At 42.1% G+C, this 22,643-nt stretch overlaps 2 protein-coding genes across 3 annotated transcripts in view; both read left to right on the top strand.

The window, feature by feature from the left end:
• Positions 1 to 7,271, top strand: part of taok2b (TAO kinase 2b) — a 32,560-nt gene extending 25,289 nt beyond the window's left edge. Inside the window, exons 18-20 of one of the 2 annotated variants that reach the window (XM_063481298.1) lie at positions 1,651 to 1,872; positions 3,597 to 3,779; positions 4,688 to 7,271. In XM_063481298.1, coding sequence (XP_063337368.1) covers positions 1,651 to 1,872; positions 3,597 to 3,779; positions 4,688 to 5,617 — 1,335 coding nt within the window. In that variant the 3' untranslated portion in view covers positions 5,618 to 7,271. The remainder of the gene's footprint in view (positions 1 to 1,650; positions 1,873 to 3,596; positions 3,780 to 4,687) is intronic. The other variant, XM_063481299.1, reaches the window with a different exon arrangement.
• A 2,065-nt stretch (positions 7,272 to 9,336) lies between these two features.
• mazb (MYC-associated zinc finger protein b (purine-binding transcription factor)) lies at positions 9,337 to 18,816 on the top strand. The gene is made up of 7 exons (XM_063481296.1): positions 9,337 to 10,448; positions 10,678 to 10,828; positions 12,030 to 12,460; positions 12,975 to 13,222; positions 13,316 to 13,379; positions 14,929 to 15,100; positions 16,483 to 18,816. Exons 1-7 carry the CDS (start codon positions 10,416 to 10,418, stop codon positions 16,824 to 16,826), a joined length of 1,443 nt encoding a protein of 480 aa, XP_063337366.1. The 5' UTR covers positions 9,337 to 10,415; the 3' UTR covers positions 16,827 to 18,816.
• Positions 18,817 to 22,643: the final 3,827 nt, after the last annotated feature.

The raw sequence follows: 22,643 nt of genomic DNA, 5'->3' as shown, positions 1-22,643 counted from the left end.
GGTCTGGGCCGTTTGTTTAACAGCAGAGTATTGATCAGGTTTTAGTGAAATGAGATCAGTTTTTTCTTGGACATGACTCGTTAGTTTGTGCAGTACAATCAGCCAGTGGCAAGAAAACAACTGTTTTGATTTATTATCGCCTGACAAATATACAGAAAGGCTCATTCTTAAAAATAAACATCAGATTAAAGGTCCTAGAAAGTGTTTGCAGTGTTTTTACATATATACATGTATATACAGTGCTTTACAAATGTATCAGGCTGCCTGTCATTAAAACAAAACAACTTTAAGTCCATCAAAACATGTTTAAAATTGACTGAATTGATGTTTTTATACACAGAAATTTGAGTCAGCCTACCGGACGTGTCTCAGAGAAGTCGGAAATTAATCAAGCATAACAGTCATCCACTAAAACTAATTTAAATAAAAGAAATTTGGCACCTTAATTAAATAATAATGTGCTTTACTATTAATTCCTGCCTTTTTTGTGAGGGGAATTAGAAATGGATAGCAGAAGTAATTATATTTTAGCATTTAAAAATATTCATTTTCATTAAAGAGCTCACACATAGTGATGATTAACAGTTACAGGACCAGATTAGGTCACCACAAAATGTTAGGTTATGACAGCAAAACTTTTTCCTACCTATTTAGAAAGTGTATTTTACATTATTTAAGTTGCATGCTTTCATGCTTTGCCTTGGATCAGTGTATTACATTTTCCTTGCACTGTAATCTCACACAGCCATTTAACTTTGCCCCAGTAAGTCATCGGCCAACTTGATGTTTTAATCTTTTTCTCAGAACACCAAAAATAAACTAGTTTCTTAGACTTTGGAGCAGACTGTGTACTGTATGTTTCGTCCAGCTGCTGGTTTATGTGAGCACCTGGAAAAAGTTCACAGCGATTGTGTAAAATCACCAAAGCGGGGCTTAAACTTTGTTACTCTGCTACTCCCTCTAACCCTTCTGATTTCAAGCACTTTCTTCAGAGGGAAATGATATTGACATAAGCAACAAGAAAAGTAAATGCTCTGCATTTGTATAGCGCTTTACTAGTCCCTAAGGACCCCAAAGTGCTTTACACTACATTCAGTCATCCACCCATTCACACACACATTCACACACTGGTGATGGCAATCTGAATTGTAGCCACAGCTGCCCTGGGCGCACTGACAGAGGCGCTCCAAGGCAGGGCAAAAGGTAAATTTATTTAAATAAAAGAAGCCAAGTCATCTCATTAAGACCATCGCAGAGCTTTGATTACACTGGAATTAAGTAGGACTTCCTTATATGTTTATTTAAATTTTTATAAATCTAACCTCTTAAATATAAATGTTCATCTAAGATACAGACATTCATAATAAGAATGTGTGATTTTTAGACGCCTTAGAATTTAGATCATGTGCGTTTTAACCATCCAACTGCATAAGTCTTCGTAAACGGTAAATCTCCAACATGTGTTTTCATGACAAAGGACAGTTCCTTATGTGGCCGTGATGGTGTCATCCAACAGTTCAGCAGGTGTTTACACTTTAAATATCATGTAAAATGTTTGACATGTCTGTCACATCTGTCAGCATGATCATTTCTACAATCAATAGGAGCACTTTAGCCGAGCTGCTTCCATCTTTCTTCTGTCTCCTCCAGTCCAAAGAGCTTCAGATCAAGCGTCAGTTCCAGGACACCTGCAAGATCCAAACCCGCCAGTACAAGGCACTGCGCAACCACCTCCTGGAAAACACGCCCAAATCGGACCACAAGGCCGTGCTGAAGCGGCTGAAGGATGAGCAGACTCGTAAGCTGGCCATCCTGGCCGAGCAGTATGACCACTCCATCAATGACATGCTGTCCACACAAGCTGTGAGTAAGGCAAGGAGACGTCGTTCACTTCACACTCGCACCACACCGCCACCACCAGTGCTGTGCCTGGCTTGGGAGATCTTCCTGCCTGCCTGTCTACCTGCCCACCAACCAACCAACCACCTCCTGGTCCCTCAGTGTTAATTAAGTTTTGTAGCTGGTGATCTGCCCCTGCAGTTAAACAGGTCCTCCCTCAAAAACATCCATTTAAAGTAAGAATATTGAAGAGAGGAAAAAGTAATGACAGCTTTGTTAGAGGTTCAGAAGATAAATGTTAGAGGTTGCACTATAGCCATAAATTCAGGGCTCTTATTCAGCCACATAAGAGTGCTATAAACACAATCAGTTTATCATTTTATATAAATATATCACTTTTCCTACACGGAGTGTAGTAATTGACTAAACCCTGAATACTCTAAATTTTAAGCCATGTTGTGTAATTAGAACAATAACTTCTAACTGCCACTTAGGTAAAATATCAGCTGTGCCAGGTCGTGTTTAATTTTTAATTGAGCCTGTTTGGTCAATGATTAATGTGTAATCAGCGGACCATAAAGTCAAGGATGTTGCTGTTGTTGGCCCACAGATGAACTATCAGGCTGTTCCTTTATCATCACAGCAAATTATGAAACATGCGGGCCCAGTAAAATCATAACACGGTTAATCCACTAAACTTTCAGTCAGTCTGTGAATCAGTTCATTAACATCTAAAATGCTTGAATATTTTAGCCTACCCTGGGGAAATAAGAAAAAAAAACAGTGATGCCCTGGGACTCCTCAGGAGATTAATCCGGCCATGGCCCAACAAGGTCTTTTTCCCACATGCAACATGGCAAAGATCCCACAGCTGCAGTGACTCCAGTTTAAAGAAAAACTAGATAATTAAGTGAGGCTTAAATGCCACATGAATCACAGCAGAACCTACAATAAAGTTTAAATGTAATTTAGACTGATTTAAACTGCTGAAGCCTGCGACCCGTTCTCTTTTACATATTAAGCAAGAAATGAGCTGATTCATAATAGACAGGGTTGTATTTTTCACTGTGAAAGGTGCCGTTACATTACAGCGTCAATTTCTAAGCCTGTGCCTCCTGAATAAGTTTCAGACCATCCTGTAAAAGCTTCTCTCAGTCAGTCGCTGGCCTCTTAGTGTCGGAGTCATTCACATGTAAATCCTAAACTCCTAAATGAATGAAACAAAGTAAGAAGACGATGGGACGTAACAAAATGTCTCTTGGATAACATGATCCCCTGTGCAGCTTTAATTACCTTGACACGGAAGAGTGCCACGTAGGTCCGGTAAGCCAAATCCCCGACGCCCTTGTTTGTTCTACTCATGCTGCGGCTAAAGTCTGTTTGGGACGGTTTCCCAAACACTGATTAAACTTATAATCCAGAGGTCAGAAAAATATATATTTATCTGTCTGTCATCTGAAACATGAGCCAAACTATAAAACAGACATGACACACAGAGGTCGAAGCACTTCAACTGGATACCTGTTACAGATTTTTACACTAAAAAAGTTTGAAAAAAATATTCTTTTATTGATTTATTTTGGAATATGTTGAATATGCACACACCCTTTTATTAACTTCCAAATCCTTTCCCCTTTTCTTCCCTTCCCTCTTCTAACCTTATGAGCACATGTAAAGTGATTCCACCTACAGCTTCTTCAGATCTCTCTTGGTTTGTTTTTTCCACTTAAACACTCTCCTTTTTCTCTTCCTCTTAGCTTCGACTGGATGAGACGCAGGAAGCGGAGTACAAGGTGTTGCGGATGCAGCTGCAGCAGGAGCTGGAGTTGCTTAACGCCTACCAGAGCAAGATCAAGATCCACACGGACACGCAGCACGAGAGAGAAGTCAAGGATCTGGAGCAGAGGGTGTCCATCCGCCGGGCCCTGCTGGAACAGAGGGTTAGAGCCTTTTGTCACTCGTGTTCAAAGTAAAGCTTCTTAGAATAAAGTGCAAGGACCTCAAACAAGCAAACAGAGAAGATCCCAGACAGGTGGAGCTCATCTTTTCACTTGCACATTTAATGATAAATAACAGTCGCTGACAACACCCAGATGGCAAGATGTTTTTGGTGTTCGTCATCCAAAGTTCTCCTATAGGCCACATTTGGCCTCGACTTGTGCCCCTCCCTGATGCATAGTCTAGTTGTCTCAGTTTAGCCACCTTGCATGGGCCAAAATTCAGGCACGTCAGGACTTTTGAGTCACATCTGGCCAGCGTCGTAACTGAGCCAAACGTAGCAAATAAGTGCCAAAAATAGTCCAGATTAGGCTCAGATCTGTCTGCTGTCTGGGCACCTTTAACACAGTGTCCCCTTGCAAGCTGTTTTTGGAGCTTTATTTAATGACATAGACCTCTGTTTGTTCTTCTATGGAAAGTGGAAAGAGTTTTTTTGTTTGTTTGTTTTTAGCTGGAAATAATGGAGGATTGTGTAGCTATTAGTTAACAGTTACAATCTAACGCCTGCAGTTCCTCCTCACTTTTATTGATATCTCACAATGACGTCTGGGCAGCTCTGTCTACGAAGGATGATGATAAAAAGCTCTCCATGTCCTCAGACTGACTGAAGAATCATAGACTGTACATAAAAGATGGATGTAGCCATCCAAAACAGGAATCCAGTGAAGATGTGCCTTAACCCTGCAGTCTTTATAACAACAAAAGAAATCTGTGGATAAATTACTCCAATTCTAACTTGACCTCATTAACTTCATTCCTGGTTAGTTTATGGTCTGAATCACTACTTTTAAGTACTTTGTTTTTATTATTGCAATGATTGCACATGCGTTTTTTGTTGCTGTTTTGCTAGATCGAGGAGGAGATGCTGTCCCTGCAGAACGAGCGCTCAGAGCGTATCCGCACCCTCCTGGAACGGCAGGCCAGCGAGATCGAGGCATTTGATGCAGAGAGCATGCGTCTGGGTTTCAGCAACATGGCGCTGACCGGCATTCCCAGCGAAGCCTACCCCAAGCAGGGCTACTCCAACGCGCCGCCCTCTAGCTCCCGCTCAGCTGGCCACTGGAGTCACGGCATCCACCCGCAGAACGCGCCCTCGCAGCAGCTCTCCCGCCGCAGCCACAACAGCAGCGGCTGCGGGGATCGCAGGAGCGAGTCCTCTTCTTCGCACGGCCTGGGCATGGCCCTGGGGCTGGGCCGGGAGGGGAGGGAGATGCACCACTCGTCGCGCTCTTCCGCCTCTTCTTCCTCCTCCTCCTCCTCCTCGTCTTCCTCCCACCACCAGCGACACCACCTACCCCAGCACTACCACCACCAGAGCACGCCACAGCTCTACCGCGAGCGGGAGAGGGATCGAGATAGGGAGCGGGAGAAGGAGAGGGAGCGGGAGTGGGCCGGAGTGCGGGGCTCCGGCGGCGACCTGGCCCACCCACACCCCCTGCCCTTCTCCCATCACCTGCCCTCGCGCTCCTCCTCTCAGTCCTTGGCGATGCTGCCTCCCCCGCCCCCTGCCCCTCCCTCCATCTCCGGGCCGTCCTCCTCCTCTTCTTCTTCCTCCTCCTCGCAGGGGGGGATTTACGGCGGAGGTGGAGGGGGCGGCGGCAGCGGGCTGGCCGTACGCGGCGCCCCCAGCCTGATGGCCCTGAGAAACAGCCCCCAACCTCTGAGGAGAACGGCGTCCGGCGGGGGGCCAGGAGGCGCCGGGGGTAGCGACGGCGTCCTGAGCCGAAGCACCTCAGTCACTTCGCACATCTCCAACGGCTCCCACCTCTCCTACTCTTAGACAGCAGGCGGTAAAACAGCAGAGAGCCTGGTAGGAAGAAGGGTGGGAGTGATTTAGGAAGGTAGCTATCACAGGCTGCATCTCAATACTCTCAGCTTGCCACCTTTCTTTCTTTCCTTCCTTCCTGGGCTGATCTCAATTCTAAACTCTTAACACAAAGGATTTAGGGACCGCGCCATTTTCTCTTAACGCACAGAAAGTCAAAGAGATCAGAAGCAAAGAAAGGACAAACTGACATTATTGAGCTGCACCCTGCCTCTTTAGACTCAGGGTGGGTGGAGAGGTTTCCTTCCATTCCCACAAGTATCAAAGAGGGAGGGAGGGAGGAATGTAACCACCTGTAAAATCACTGGATTAGGGTGACATTAGGTTAAAAAAAAGACACTTCTGTTTAATGTTTTTATCTTTGTATAAAAGTGAGATAAGGCGCGTGAAAGAGGGGACGATTAGCATTTTTTTCCCTGTATGTGTCCTCCTGGAACTGCACAGAGAGAGAGAGGGGATGGCAGCCATGTCTTCTTCTATGATGTTCTTTGCTGGAATGGAGAAAGAGCGAGGACGAGGGAGGAAACGAGGGTGATGTTTTGTTGCTTGTGTGTGTACTCGTATGTAGTTCGTAGTAGTCCAGATATTATCCAGCAAGCGCCCGTAAACTGGACGCGCCGAATGGGCAGAATCCAAGGAGAAAAATAGGGTGGGGGTGGGGGGTCACTTTAATATCCAGACTTCTGGAGTTTGGAAAAACATTTTTTTATTGCTTTAAACGTTTAAGTTTTTTTTTTTGTTAATTTCTCTCTTTTTTTGTATTGTGTATTTAAAAGAAAAAACACACACACGTAAAAAACGTTGTTCGGAACGTCACCAATGCCTTTAAGGGGTTCTTAAAGGGATGTCGTGCCATCTGAATTTTTTTTTTTTAATTTGACGGCTTTGAGGCGATTCAAAGCCGAATACAAATAACACGGAATGTTTGTAAAGTTAAGAGACTCTTCTTTAAAAAAAACAAAAAGAGATAAAAGAAAAAGGAAAAATGGGATGAGGAAAAATCTTTATGTGGAAATGTACAAATACATATGGAGCGAGGGGGAAAAAAACACATAGCTTTCTGGCATCCATGACGTATTGAGTATCTAAACAACATAGGTGTCTATGGGAGTCACTCCAATTGCATGAGATAGATGTGCAAAAAAGAAAAAAGAAAAAAAAAACCATTTGTAAAAACATGACCAAACACATTTGAAATGTACCGTACCTGTCCCGAGTTTCACTGGCATTTAAAATCACTCGTCCCACATTTGGTTTGTTTTTGGATCTTTACTGTACATATTTATGGGAATATTAAAGAAAAAAAACAAACAAACAATCATTTGGTTTTATAGAGTAACAAAGATAATGATAGTAATTTTGATATATTCAAAAACGACTATTGAATTCAAGATTTAGAGTGACAGCTCCAATTGCATTTTCTATAGGTGTCAATATTACCATAACTAATCCTGATGTAAGTGTTGTTGTAATCATGTTCACGGTTATTTTTTTATTTTTATTTTTTTCTTGCGATAAGCAAAAAGGGCCCACTTTTGGCTGTGTAACAAAGAAACAAAAAAAAAAACACAAAAAAAGGTGATAAAAACTGTTGTCAGGTGTGGTGTGTTCAAGGTCTTAATGATTATTAATAAGGGATTATTGATAATTGTTAATGATTTATTTTGTATGTGTGTTAAGCGGTAAAGTCTAGTTATATTACCACTTCTTTCTTTTTTTTCATTTTTAGACTGAATTTCAAAGAGACACTCTTACAACAACACCCTGCTATTCACGTGAACACAGACCTCTTCTGGACTCTCATAGAGGAAAAAAAAATTGGCCACTGGAATGTAAACGCTGGTTTTCCTTTTTTATTTGTTTTCAGGGTTAAGTTGAGGATCTGACTGCTGAAGGGTGCAGCATGCAATCAGTATGTTTAAAAAAAAAAAAAAGGTTTTAAAGTGTGCGGAGGAGGAAGTGGAAGTGAAAGGACGGGCCTCGACCGAGCTGCTGTGGAGGTGCGCCCTCTGGTGCCGGCACAGCAGCAGTGACAGCAGCAGCCCGTCCACACGGATCAATAAGACCCATCAGTGTTTGGTGTGACGCCCACAGAGGGTCTCGTGGGCTGACATTTACTTGAAGAAGATCAGAAATAACTGTTTTGTTTCTGTTTTTTTTAAAATTATTGTTACTTTATTTTAAAAAATAGAAAAAAAGGATAATCACCCTGCTGTTTGTATGACTCAGAAACACCAGCTCAAGACAATTCCCTGTATAACCTACTACTTTATGCTTGGTTGGAATCTCAGTGCATGCATAAACTCCTTATATAAACTAAGACTGGTGGATTGAAGACGGCCGTTGTGTGTGGGGACATCAGTGTGACTGTGTTTTTAGACTGGCTGTCAGGGGTTTCGGTGAGAGGCAGGGGAGTCTCGGTTCCCGTGGCGAGCCCTGGATGAAGGAGAATGAGGATGAGGATTGAACACATGCTCGGTGGTGCTTTGCAGAGATTTTGGGGGGAGGGTGTTGAAATTCTTATTAAATATTCAAGTCAAGCAATTCCAAGCTTGAGGAAGGAGAGGAATAAGGGTCTTAACACGTGTACTGGAAAAGAAATGGGGTGCTTTAAAAAAGTAATGAAAAAAAGATAATAAATTGATATTAACACATTAACTTGTCTTGATTTGATTTCTGGTTTTCACGTAGCTTTTAAGTATCTGAAAAAGGGGCCTAAATGATCTTAGTTTCAGTTTCTAAAGTGTGAATATTTTCTGTTTTTTAAGATATGGCAAAGAACATCTGTCAGTGTTTTTAAATATTTTTTAGGTAGTAGGGGGCTCAAACTATGGAGGACCAAAATTTAACTTTTTTTTTTAAAAATGACTGTAAATAAATTGGTATCATCAGTTAGACAGTCTTTCAAATGACATGTTTTTATTTGCGTTTGAATTTACCCATTTATTTATTTAATGTTATTTATCAATGTATTTTTATTTTTTAAATAAAATCCAAGTTTTCAATGTAATTCTTATGTATCATTTTTCCAATTTTAATACTTACAGTCTGCAGTTAGTCTTTATATAGAAAAAGCCCAGGTTTTTGCTGATCAACAAACCTTCTAGTGTAATGATGGCACTGTTTTTAAATTGGACAGACCATATATACATATATATATATATATATATATATATATATATATATAATTACTTGTATGATATTTATTTGTAATAATATTTTTGTTACAGTTTTTTAATTTAATGCATTTTTTTCATTGGCATACTTGGTCCTCCGTATAACCCAGTTAAAGAAGTCCCCCTCTTTAAAATTCAGGATCTCATATTCTTTTATTTATTTAGACATCACTAATCATACATAACTGAAGATGGACCCCTTATTCTTACACTTACCAATGATCCTAGTGATCTTCTGGGCTCCTTAGTTTAAAATGAAATGATTTCTCAGTTTGATGACGCAAACTTTTCTAATTATCTATAATATATTCGTTTTATAAAAATAAAAAATCAAGTCAAATATTCAAATCCTTTTAATTGTTATTTTTTTCCGCTAAGCAGACAAATGCCTCGCTAAACAATTACTTTCGTCCATTGTGTTCATACCCTGAGCTGCTATTTGTCCTCCACTGTATCTCTGACATCATTATTATAGCCTGACTGGGAGGATCTGTGCGCACTGCCCTTTAAGATGCGTCTGTCATCGCTCCGTTAATGGAAAGTCACTCCGGCTGTTTTCTGCGGTGCAGATCTGTTCAGTAAGGGCCTGGCTGGAGGAAGGCGGTGAGAGAGAAAAAAAACACGCACGAGTGGATTTTGTGTCGGCCGAAAACCCAGGAAGGAAGCGGGAGAAGGGACAGGGCTCCGCCGAGAGAGACGGAAATGAGAGGGGGTGTCCAAAGAGGAAACCCTATCCCTTTAAGAGCAAGTGGGACATAGCGGTGCGAGAAAAGGAGAGGAGGGGGAGAAGAAAGAGGAATTAAAAAAGAAAAGGAAGAAAGAGACAGGGAGGGAGGAGGGAGAGCGGGCGATAAAAAAAGAAAGATGACATCCTCGCAGCTGAACGGCCGAGGTGGAGCGATAGGCTGCGGCCCGGCGAGAGCGCCGCTCGCCGGGGTCAGGGCTTGAATCCAACAGCGAGGCTTCGACAAACACCCGATTGGCCTATTTGGGGGGAAATCGGAAAAAAAATATTTGGATTCATAAATTAAAAACAAAGCATGACCTGCTGTGCTGCCAGATACGTGTGTTATAACCCATATTTGTTCTTTTGCGTAAAAATACGCATTTATTTCACGCAGGTTGGCTTATTGTTTGTTGCTAAAGTGTGATACTGTGAGATGCGAGGTTTTTTGGCTTCTTTTTTTCTGGAAGTAGTTTGGACTGTGTGATCCTGCGCTTCAGTGAGACTGCTGTTTAAATTAATTAAAGTTAGAAACCAAAGTCAAAGAGAGAAACGGGCTGTTATTGGCCTGGCCTGCTCCACCACTGCCTGTGTACCGCAGCGTGCGTTAGTCAACAGCTGCGTGCATTTTAATCGTCAGCACTAGGCTACCTCAATGAGAGAAACATATTTTTGCAGACGGCTTTTTTCGCGTTTTTCCAGAGGATCCGGGAGCCCGGCGTTTCTGCTGCCGGACAGGCGGCTGTTTGCGCCCCGATCAGCGGCGGGCCGACCCGAAGAAAGCGATGCAAAGACCGCTCTCCTCGATCTCAATCCAGAGCTGACTTTCTAATCTCCATCGCTGTGGCGCAAAATGGATGCTGCTTGGAGCAATTTTCTCTTCCAGGTAGGCACTGCAGGCCTCTCTCTTTCCTCTTTGCTCTGCTTTCACTTTAACAGCTCGCGTGCTGTCGCGCAGGCCTCCCCCCTCTCTCTCCCTCTGTCTGTCTCTCAGTGTGGGTCCACAGCTGTCCTGCAGCCCTCACTTCTTGCATTTACTACGCCGCACTCTTGGAGAAGATATAGCTGTGACTTGTGTTTACATTTGGTGATGGCCTTCTCCTTTGCTTCTCCAGAGTACTCCCACCCAAAACCAAGTGGAGGGGAGCCTCCAATCAGAGCTCTTGCCAGTTCATACGAGTTCTCCCCAGACCCCACCCACAGAGCACATAGCACAGCCTCCTTCAACTGTGGACACCACTGCTCTCAGTGAGGAACCTCTGCCTGGTAAGGGGACACTGCACTCTTAAACACCTGTGGAGCTGATAAAGGGGAGAAAAAGTGTTTGTGAAAAGACCGGACACAGCGAGGCAGATGGTGGCCACAAAAATTTGAATCTCATAAAATAGCCGAGTACTTAAACGTGCAAATGCAAATGGCAGCGAATGAACCACTTGTGTGGTCTAAAAAATGTAAAAAGTGTACAGGTCACTCATGGATTATTAGGTACAGGTGAATGACACAGTGTAGAGCATCTCAGCATCGCCTATGACAACAGCATGAAGAATATCAACTCATACGACTGGTGATCAGAGCAGGATCGTGTAGTTTATGAATACGTGTATTTATTTTTGCTATCATAGAAAGCAACTAAATTTCTTTAATCCTATAAAGCCTGAGCCATGAAGCTCTTCAGCACACCGTCTTCACTTGTGTACCAGCAGAAAAATAAGAAATATGGAGCACTGACACCACATCCCCATCTGTCACTCGGATAATAAGTCACCCTCCCAAAATGTGAATATTTGCGATTATGTGTGTCATCTGCGGTCGATAAGAGAATATCTTTGAGGTTTAGAGTGTCTGAAGAACTCATTTCTGAATGGACTTTAATCTCATCAGAATAGTTAATGCAATGGTTACTGCAGTAACAGCCCTGCGCAATATATCAATCATATCTGCCAGTCATTTTAATAGCTAACCAGTTAGTTATGTAAGCTAAAAAAAAAACTTTTCAAAAATTTCTATTACAGCTTCTTGAGATGGACTGAAAAGGCCAAACGTTTCTGCTTTGGATTTTTTTTTGGACTAGTTGACCTTCCAGAGGTTTATATTTAGACCGGCCACATACTCTGTATGTATCTGTTTTCCTGTAGGATGCCTTAAAGCACAGGTGTCGAGGGCCGGTGTCCTGCAGGTTTTAGATGTGTCCTTGAGCCAACACAGCTGATTTAAATGGCTAAATGACCTCCTCAACATGTCTTGAAGTTCTCCAGGCCTCTGGAGAACTTCAAGACATGTTGAACTAATCATTTGATTCAGGTGTGTTGACCCAGGGTGAGATCTAAAACCTGCAGGACACCGGCCCTCGAGGCCTGAAGTTCGACACCTCTGCCTTAAAGGATCATATAAAGCTTTAAAAGTTAACATCTTTCTTTCTTTTTCTTTTTCCATCATCTGTCTTTCCTCACACCTCCCTCGGCTCCAGTGAAGCCCGTGTCTCGGCCAGCTCGCGTGCAACACATCTGTGCCATCTGCAACAAGCAGTTCAAGAACAACTACAACCTGCGGCGGCACCAGTCGGTCCACACTGGGGTACGCATGAAGGACAGGGCCAGAGAGCAGGCGGAGGGAGCAAAGGAGAGAGCTGCCAGCCAGGTGGTGGTGGCGGCGGCGGACCCGTCGGCAATGGCGGTGGGGGCCGGAGGGAGGGCGGAGAGGCCCCATGTTCCCCTCTCCCTGCTGCACCTCTCCGCGCCTCCCCCTCTCGCCCCTCCCGGTGTGCTGGCGGGCGTTCAGCAGCCTCCCCTGGGTGGTCAGGATGGTGAAGGGGTGGCCATGCCAAACGTAATGGCTAGTGTTAACCCTCATGCTCCGCCTCCTGCTGCTGTCGTCATGGCCACAGGGGCGGCAGTACAGGTGGGTCAGGGCCTTGTGGAGATGGCTGTCGTCAACCCCGAACCTTCAAGCATGTTGTTTCTTAAGCTGCCTGACCGGAGGGATGGTTAAGACGTCTTCTCCCCGCGAGCAGCTGCCCATGTGTCACCTGCTTTGTATTTGATTTAAATTCCCCAGTTTCTCACATTTTCCATAAAGCCCAGGAACAGAAATCCGTTAAGGGACCAGTAAATTCCATCCCAGTGTTTGGCATTGGTCCCTCAGTTTGAGAAACACTGTGCTTGGAAGCCTCCCCCATGCTCCCCTGCATGTTCTCTGTAACGCAAACAGTGTGAAAGTGGCTAAATGTTTTGCACAAATAGTGAAAACTTTGCACAACCCACACTTAATTGGCAAAATCTCAGCGTGCATCTTGCATGGTTTCCACATAAGAAACAGGGCAGCCAACAATGAACGCATTTCTTTTCACAGTGCAGCGGCGAAAAGCTTAACGTCTGAACTCTGTAGTGTGCTTATCTTGTCTGCTTTGCCTCAGCGGCCCACGAACCCCAACCCCAACCCCGTGAGGAAGAACCACGCCTGCGAGACGTGCGGGAAGGCCTTCAGAGACGTCTACCATCTCAACCGTCACCGCCTGTCCCACTCGGACGAGAAGCCGTTCTCCTGTCCCATCTGCCAGCAGCGCTTCAAGAGGAAGGACCGCATGAGCCACCACGTGCGCTCCCACCAGGGCGGCGTGGAGAAACCCTACATTTGCCCCCACTGTGGAAAGGCTTTCTCCAGGTAATGCAGCAGAACGAATGTTCCCGACACACTCGCAGCATGTGAAGAATTTCCTGCTCTGACGTGTTTCTCTGTTCTTTCTCTACTCCCAAGGCCCGACCACCTCAATAGTCACGTCAGACAGGTGCACTCCTCGGAGCGACCCTTCAAATGCCCCGTAAGTCACGATTATCTCGTGTTTTATCCTCACTTAACTTTACACGTTTAGTCACTTCACTGTGTGCATAGTGTTCCTCTTACACATTGCAGTGCTTTTATATCTTCAGCTTATATATTGCAGACACGAGTATATGAACAATGAGAATATTACCATGGAAACTGATGTGGTTAAAGTACATATCTATTTTAATCAGATATGTAGGCATAACATTTATTTAACATTATTGTGAACATTATGCCTACATACAGCACAACTAAAGCTGGATATTTACACAGGCAAGATCAGCATGTCTCATCGCACACTTGTGTGTTTATGTATATGTGCGTCTACGTGTGTCATACATAAAGATGTGAACTACAGATCTTTGAACTTTCGTTAACTTAAATTTGATAAATATTGGTTTATCAACTATATGATGACGAACCGTGACAGTAAAAATGATAAAACTCTTTCACACAGATACACACAGACTTATTAGACTGTGGATCACTCACACAGTCCAATATAAATATATATATATATATAAATATAAATATGCAGCCATCATGACACTTAAGTGATAATGAAATTCTCTTTTACTGTATCATTGTATGATCAATAGAACAAAATCTTGCATACCAATTTTTTTGTTATGCACTTATTGAGGGGTGAGAGTCTCTGTGCTGAGTGTAGTAGCACAGTCATTACATAGTTCACGTGGCCCTTTAAACATACATAGATTTATCTGTTTGTTTATTTATTTATAAAAATAACTTTTACCACTGCTGTTTTTTAATTTTTGTTATTATGATTAAGTAAATTAGCTTACCAACAGTACAAACAGGCCGAATAATCATATGTTATGGGCATGAGCTAACTGTATAAAAAAGATGGAGTTAGCTGCTGACGTCACAGTGGTTTCTGAAGTCCTCTTTGAAGTCTCAATTCTGACATCATGACTGTCACCATCCTGTGGTTTTTTGTTGTTGTTTTTAGAGCCTGAAGTGAACATGTTTGGATAAGAGGGCAAAGTGCTAAGTTGCCAACTAACGCAAGATAGCAAACAGATACCCGCTAATACCTGCTAAGTAAAGAATTTTACTTACCAAAACTGGAGCTTAGGCTTCTTGAACAGGCTGTTAGTTCCATTAACCACAAAGCAAATCATAGTATTTGTCTGATAAATGCCCTGGAAATCTTTCAAATGTCAAAAGCACCCCAAAGAAATTAGCTGTGGTACAGTGGCGCTAACAGGAACAGCTTCCTATGTCAGCATTAGCAGTGTGAACATTGTTTTGGACACACATTGATCCTGAAAAGGTAAAATAGCTGTAGAACTTAAACACTTTAAACAAATGTATTTCTTCTGTAAAGAAAGTCTGATGCCTGAAACGGTGCATTAGCGACGGACACTGTGCGGAATTCATTTGTGGGTTTTCAAATATGTGCAGCTGTCACTAAGATTTTGTGGTGTGCAAAACATAATATTGTAAAACCTCACTTTAAAAATTGTAGTTTGCAAAAAGTTTTGCCATCATATTGTCATATTGCTTTCTTGTTTTTTCAGACATGTGAGTCCAGTTTCGCTACTAAGGATCGTTTGCGTGCACATATGATTCGCCACGAAGAGAAGGTGCCCTGCCACATCTGTGGGAAGCTCCTGTCAGCTGCTTACATCACAGATCACATGAGAGTGCACAACCAGTCGCAGCACCACTCATGCCATCTCTGTAACCGCAGTAAGTACATGTGTTTTGTTGCACTACATTCAATATAAATTGTATTTTGAGGGAGGAAACACAGACATTAAAGCAGACATAGCTTTAGGGATGAAACAGAGACTGTGGACTCTGTAGTAAAAGCATAAAATGTCCAAAACAAAAAGACCACAGTGCACCTGGCTTAACCTTTTTTACTCTTTTGTTCTTGCTTTGTGTGAAAGATGAAGAAAAAACAGAGAAAAGGATCATTTAGCTTGCTCTGCCTGAAGAAAACAAAATCAATCTACCATCACCGCTCCAGCATGCGCTTATGTGCTGCACTATTTCCTGGCTGAGTGCTGCAAATGCCTGAAGTCACGGCTGTTTGTTCAGCAGCTTTACTGCGATAGCAAACCTCCAAAATGTTTCAGAGAAAGAGTCCAGTGACTTTGAACATGGCATGGTTTTTAGTGCCAGACCTGAGTATTTCAAAAACTGCTGATCTGCTGGGATCAAAACCATCTTTAGGGTTTACAAAGAACAGTCTATAAAACATCCCGTCATGAGCAGTTCTCTGGATGACTGCGTTAAGCTGATAGGAAGGCAACAGTAACTCAGATAACTTCTTATTACAACCAAGTTATGCAGAAGTAAAGCAGAGTATTGATTTCTCCTGCAACATGGTGGGGTCAGAATTTGGCATAAGCTTCATAAAAGCATGGCTCAGTCCTATGGCCATGAGCCATAAAAGCATGGCTCATGGCTCAGTCCTTATATCAGTGGTTCTGGCTGGTGTTGATGGTGCACTGGTGCGTCAGATATTTTCTTGGCACACTTTGAATCTCTTAGAACAAAGTCTCAGAGGAATGTTTCCAGCACCTTGTTGAATCTTTGCCACAAAGAAGTAAAGCAGTTCTGACGGCAAGCCAGGAGTACAACCCAGTACTAGCAAGGTGTACCTAACAATGTGGCCAGTTCACTCTTGTTGCATAACACTTAACTGAAAAGTGTCCATATAAACTTCAAACAGAAGGCCCCGGCCAGATGGTGGCCAGACTCAGGACATTCTTGCGGTGACAACAGTGCTAACCACTGAAGTAAAGTGTATTTGTAAAATTTCAGACTGTTAACATGAGGTTCCAACATCAGTATTTGATATTTATTTAGTGTCCAATTACATTTACGCACTCGTTCTTTCACTTATGACCGTTTACATATTTAAATATGGTATTATAATAACATGGTAGCACTGTGGTTGGCAGGCTTGGGTCAGGGGAGTCTTGCAAAAGAGAAAAAAATAAAACCTTGAGTTTTTAATATGTTGTTTTATGAGCTTGCTGCATTGTTTCGTTTGTGCTTGGATCTCGATTGGATCTCTCGCTGAAATAACGCTTCTCGGTTCTCTCCCTCTCGCCCATCAGGCTTCACCACACTGACGTACCTTCGTGTCCACGCTCAGAAGCACCACGGCCAGGAGTGGAAGGACAGCCCAGGGGGCTTTGGCGGCAGCGCCTCTGGCGGCATGCTCGTCTGTCACTTGTGTGGCGTCCACTGCAAGACGCCCACCCAGCTCCAGGGACACATGGGCACCCACACCAACAACCAGGCGGCCCAGAACCCCGTCACCTCTAATGTGGCTGCCAGCAGCTCCATCACCCTTAGCAACATGGTGACAGCACCCACCGTCTACGTCACCGGTAACACGGTGGTGGACCTGCTCGTCACAGACTGCTCTAGCATTGCAGCACCGCAACCCCAAAGTTAGCAGTAGAGAGCTCATCAGCAATAACCCCTGTCCTTCAGCAGAGGGCAAGGTCAGAGACGGTTGGAGTTACTCGTAGATGCTGATCCAATTTTAGTTTTGTCACATCCCCACTCACGTGTAAGGTTAGGATGAAGAGTTGAGGGGGAGATTAACACCAGTCAGTACTCAAGGGCAGTTTAACCTCAGAGTTGCAGAGCTGAGGCACCAGAGAAAAGGAGAAAATGGAGGAGCCGGGGAGGGGGGCAGACAAAAGGACATTTGTAGCTGCAGGAGGTTCAGTGACACTAACGACAAACGTGGATGTGTTGTCCAGATATTTCCGAGTGCTCTTGTACGTTTAAAACTCCAATGAAACTGTGGTATTGTGAGCATCTACTGTATCACTCTCCTCTCTCTTTCCTCTCTCTCTGCCTCTCTGTCTCTTCCCTCGACCCCGGCGTCGGCTGCTCTCTGCAAGTGCACCAAGTACTGTATGTATATCTCACACCAGCTCTGATCTTACCTCCATTTTGCAGCTCACTTACTAAGAATCCAAAAGGCTTGCGTTTAAAATAAGTAAAGAAAAAAAGTAGCAGGGAGAGAGCAACTCCCAGAAAATAAAACGAAGAATCGGTTTAGAGGGGAGGTCGCGTGGATGGGTGCGCGGAAGTCTCGGCTCGACTCGCATGTTGGCTTGTATTTTGTTTTATTTTATTAGTTTTTTTCAGAGAATTAACTTTTGATTTGAAGCGGCGATGATCGTTTCTTTAAGTCTCTTTGATTCGGATGTTTGTAGATCGGGACAGAAGACGGCATGCATTCGTGGGATGTACTTTATTCATTTGTCTCCATAAAGGTACAGAGATGACGAGAGAGTTGCGTTCAGCACCGTCAAGCACCTTAAACTTGTTATTGCTGGATTCCGTAAAGGATCGAAGTGGGTTTAAGATTTCTTGGATTTTTCTCGCTCTGAGTCTTCCACTCTGGGTCTAGCCTTTGAAATTTAAAAAAAAGAAAAGAAAAAGCAAGAAACAACTGCTAACAAACACTTCAGCTTCTGACATGGCGAAATCTTGCACCTGAGAACTACCTTTTTGCATGAAAACAAGCTAGCTCAGTCATGCGTATTGTTAGGGAGCTGTGATGACAAAAGAAACTTTTCAGCAGTTCCACTAAGTAAGTTAGTTGGCTGTAAACAGTAATATTTATAAAAGTGTTGATTTCATTCACACATTTTTAACATTGTTGGCCATTCATTTGATTGTATCGCCACAGTCCTTTTGTTTTCTCTATGTACCAGTCCAATGAGTGAAACTTATGCATTAGATTTAGTCATTTAACCCTCTGTATAGCACATAATGTTTCGAACACGTCATTTTGCATTAATCATGTGAAGAATGGACTTTTTTTTGAGTTATATTGTGGGTGATTGAGTGGTGTTGAAAGGGCTTCTAAAGTCACAAGTTGGAATTTGATGACATAAGTCGGAATTTGCTGTAAACTAAATCCTGGTTTCGTACTGGAGCGAGTTTTCAGTTTTGTGTTGATACGTTATCTCGAGATTCATAGAGTTCTTTTTTCACCTTTTTTTTCTTTCCTTTTCTTTTCCTTTGGAAATACGTTCTTCCTGTTGAGAAAATTAGTGAATTACTACAAGTTAATTTTTAGCTTTTCTCCATTACATTAAATAAAAAAAAGTAATACCTCTACTCTAGGATTCTGTACAGCTCTTGTGATACATCTTAATGCCTTATCGTACTCAACTGCATTTTAATTCTTTTATGATAAAATATTTCAAATCTTAGTCATGGATTCATTAAGAATATTAATGGGATGTATTTATATTTATATTTTTATATTTCTCAACAGTATGCATGTCTAAAAGGTTGTTAGAGCAAAAAAAAAAAATCAATGATGCTTACTACAGTCATAAATATTATGTTATTTTGTAGATGCAGTAGAGTTCATGTTATTATTTTGTAATTTGGACAATTTAAATTAAAAAGAGTAAATGGGCACTGGTTTGTGGGCTGATCCTTTCTCCGACCGTGTAAGACGATCGTCCATCCATCTCGGTCCCGGTGGGGCCTGGAGCCTCTTTCAGTAGATACTGAGTAAATGGCAGGGTACATGCAGGACAGGTCTCTACTCCATCACAGGGCTAACTCAGAGAGACAGGCAATCATTCACACCCCCGCCAACTAACCTAAAGTGCATTTCTTTGGACTGTGGGAAGAAGCCAAAGCAGCCACAGGGAGAACAAAACCTTCTGCTGTGAGGTGGCAGTGCTAACCACAATGGCACCACTGATAAGAATATTAATAATGAGAGTCTTCAGTTTAGTATTTCACATTGAAATACACATTAAGTAGCCTATTAAGCATAAATGATGCATAATTTGGTCTGCAAAGTACAAAGGTTGAGTAAGGGAATGCAGTTAAAAGGATTACAGTAGTGTAGTGCTGTCTGATTACATGCTAAAGTTGCACATATTGATCATTTGAGACCAGAAATGTCTACCCATTCATTTATTTCTTCATAGTTGGGCAATTTGCAATGCAGGATACTAGTGCTGATTTTAACTGAAGACACAACAACTAAATTGAGTAAAAGGTTTTTGTATAACATTCCAACAGGCAGTTATAGATTAGAGATTTTTTTGTATCAGAAATGTTCTAAAATGTCAGGTTTCACTGTGGAAAAAAGGGATAATGTTAGTAAAAGTCCATACAGCAGCACCAATTTGGATACTGGATAAAGCCAATTTAAAATTCTTTGACATTTTTCACTTAAAATTAATCAGAAAATATTGATGACGACAAAAAAAGTTTTAGCATGTTTTCAGAAAAGAGAGAAAATATCCAGTGAGCAGCAGTTCTCTGGGTGACAATACCTTACTGATGTAAGAGGAGAACAGCCAGACTGCTTTGAGTTGAGTGGAAGGTAAGAGTAACTCAAATAGCCACTTGTTACAAAGTACAACACAGCAAACCTTGAAGCAGATGAAAAAAACACACCAGGGGCCACTCCTGTCAGCTAAGAACAGGAAACTGAGGCTACAATATGCATGGGCTCACCAAAACTGGTAAATGGAAGATTTGAAAAATGTTGACTGATAAAAACATGGATCCATCCTGCCTTGTATCAACGCTTCAGGCTGCTGGTGGTGTATGATGTGAAGGATATTTTCAGTCATCGGATCTCAATCCAGTAGAGCATGTTTGGGATGTGGAGGAACGGGATATTCATATTACTGATGTGCACCTGTGACGGCAAGCCACACATGGTAAGCTCCACACCTCACCGCCAGTTGATTCACTTTAGTTTACTTCGCAGTCACTACTTTAAATATATTCTATTTATTGTCCAATATTGTTTCTTTATTAAATTTATTTATTTTTTCATTACACCTTCCAATGTTTGTATGGCATGCACACATATTAACACTGCAAGGTCAAAGTTCTGTTTTATGTTATATTAATACATCTCTCTTTGTTTAATTGTTTTGGATTAGTTAGTGTTATGGCAGCCATTTTTCCCCCTTGTGTGTCATTTGGTTTAGCTAAACCAGTATTTAAGTTCCCTTGAACTTGAAAAGTACGGATGTGCTGCCTGCTGTAACCCTAATTTCCTTCGGGATTAATAAAGTATTCTGATTCTGATTCTGTACTCATTAGTATAGTCAGACTGTATAGATGACTGTACTATACATACAGCGTTATGAAAAAGTCTTGAACCAACCCTTAGTATTATTATTAGTAGTAGTAGTATCATTATTTTCTTGACATTTCTTTAAGTAGTCTTTAGGAATAGTTCTCCGGGCTTCTTAGAGGACATTGAAAGCTCTTCTCTGGATTTTCATTGGCTTTTGTTCTGTTCTCTGTCAAGATGATCCCACACTGATTCAGTATGTCGAGGTCTGAACTCTGGGGAGGCCAATCCATGACTGATACTGTCCCATTGTGTGGTTTTCTAACACTGTATTGGCAGAAAATTTAAGCTGTTGCCAGTCAGATGCTTTCTCAATGGTATTGCATGGTGGATAAAAATCTGATGGTACTTTTCTCTGTTCATTATTCCATCAATTTTACCAAGATCTCCGAAACCAGTAGCTGAAATGGCCCCAAGCAAATTTTACTACTCAGACATGCAGCTACATGTTTGCAGTTTAACTGAGAAAAAAAATTTCATGTTTCTACAAGAGCGGGTGCCGTTCAACGTTCAGGAAGACTGTTCATGTCCTTGGGTGTGGACTAAAGTATGATCAACTAGTAACAAACAGAACTCATTTTACACTGCATGTTATTAGTAGCTGTTCTACCCTGTTATTTTTAGTGGCATAAATTGTGCTGTTGGGATCAAGATAATCTAACAGTGATCAGTAGTTACTTGAAAATTTCTCCAACCTCTTAAAGTCGTAAATATCAGGTTTGGATATCAGCCTCTCTTTATCTGAGAACACTAATGTTTGCTGAAGAAAAATGCTGAGTAACTCTAACCTAGCACCACACACATATACACAGGTTTCACTTTTTATTTCCAAGTACACGATTATGCTGCAGTGTTCAGAAATCATACACCTTTTTCATGGAGCCCAAATTAAGTTCAAACGATCCCACAGAAACACAGGTTATACCAATAATAAAAGGTCCATTTTTTCTTGACTTGATAACCTACTTGAGTTATCTTGCTGTATGCCTGTTATCAACGCCACTATTTACCAAAACTGAAAAACAATTTTAGACACATTCCTCACATATTGTTGAAAGCTGTGAAAAACACACAAAAACAGACTGAAATTACCATCTGTGAGAGTATTTTAGAGTATTTTAAGAAAAGCTGTTTCACCAAAACAATTTAAACTGTACTGGTTACTTTGTGTGATTGTTTGTTTGATTTCTAAAAATTCACGATTATTTGATAGTTGTAAACTGTCCTACAGCAGAGACCAACTATTCCACAGTTGTGGTCAGAAGTTTGCATACACTCATCGAGGGCATGAACGTCATGGAAATTTGGGGCTTTTAATGATTTCTTTCCACAGTTCTTTTTCCAAGTTGCAATGATTGTACAGCATATGTCTTTGATAACTTTAAAAAACAAGAATTGGGTCCACAAGTTTGACTATAGTTTGGATTTTGTCTCATAGACAAACAGTCAAAAGTATACTTGCACCCCCATTTTACATATCCTTAAGCAAGGCCACTTCAGAAGCCTAATGTTAGCCTGCTTTATCCTTTCATAAACCAGTGTTGATGTGTTTGGCATCATTGTCCTGTTGGAACACCCAACTGTGTCCATGTTCCAACCATATAGCTGTTGATCTGAGGTAAAGTTGAAGAATTTGAAGGTAGTCCACTGCCACTGCCTTCATTATTTGATCCAATACCACTAGCAGCAAAACAGCCCCAGGAGCATGATGCTACCTCCACCATGCTTGACAGCTGGTACCGTGTTTTCAGTTTTGAAAGCCTCAGCTTTACTTCTCCAACATAACTCTTGTCATTGTGGCTAAATAGCTCAATCTTTGTCTCGTCTGACCATTTGGCTTGTCCATGTGGGCAGCTGCAAATTTCAATTGAGCTTATAGGTGTCACTTTTGGAAGGGGGCTTCATCCTTGGTCAGCACCCTCTCACTCTATAGCGATGTAAAACTTACTTCATTTTGGACGGTGATGCTGGTGTTGTAGCAGTTTCCAGTTCATGGCACGATTGAGCTTTGGTGGTTCCTGGGTTGTTCCTGAACATCCTAACCAGTTTCTTCTCATCTGTAGGTGATAGTTAGTGTCATCTTCCAGACTTTGGCAAAGTGGTGACACATCTGGATATCTTATACTT

This window comes from Pelmatolapia mariae, linkage group LG8 (genome assembly GCF_036321145.2).
Source record: "Pelmatolapia mariae isolate MD_Pm_ZW linkage group LG8, Pm_UMD_F_2, whole genome shotgun sequence".
NCBI classification, from domain to species: domain Eukaryota; kingdom Metazoa; phylum Chordata; class Actinopteri; order Cichliformes; family Cichlidae; genus Pelmatolapia; species Pelmatolapia mariae.
Note: the sequence above shows the minus strand (reverse complement) of the source record. Positions and strands in the feature narration are given on the sequence as shown.

Excerpts from the sequence above, each read along its gene's own strand:
- mazb (XM_063481296.1), top strand. The coding sequence starts at position 10,416 with ATGGATGCTGCTTGGAGCAATTTTCTCTTCCAG. Across the intron at positions 10,829-12,029 it reads CAGTGAGGAACCTCTGCCTG|TGAAGCCCGTGTCTCGGCCA; the intron begins GTAAGGGGACAC and ends CCTCGGCTCCAG. Across the intron at positions 13,223-13,315 it reads TGTGGAAAGGCTTTCTCCAG|GCCCGACCACCTCAATAGTC; the intron begins GTAATGCAGCAG and ends TCTACTCCCAAG.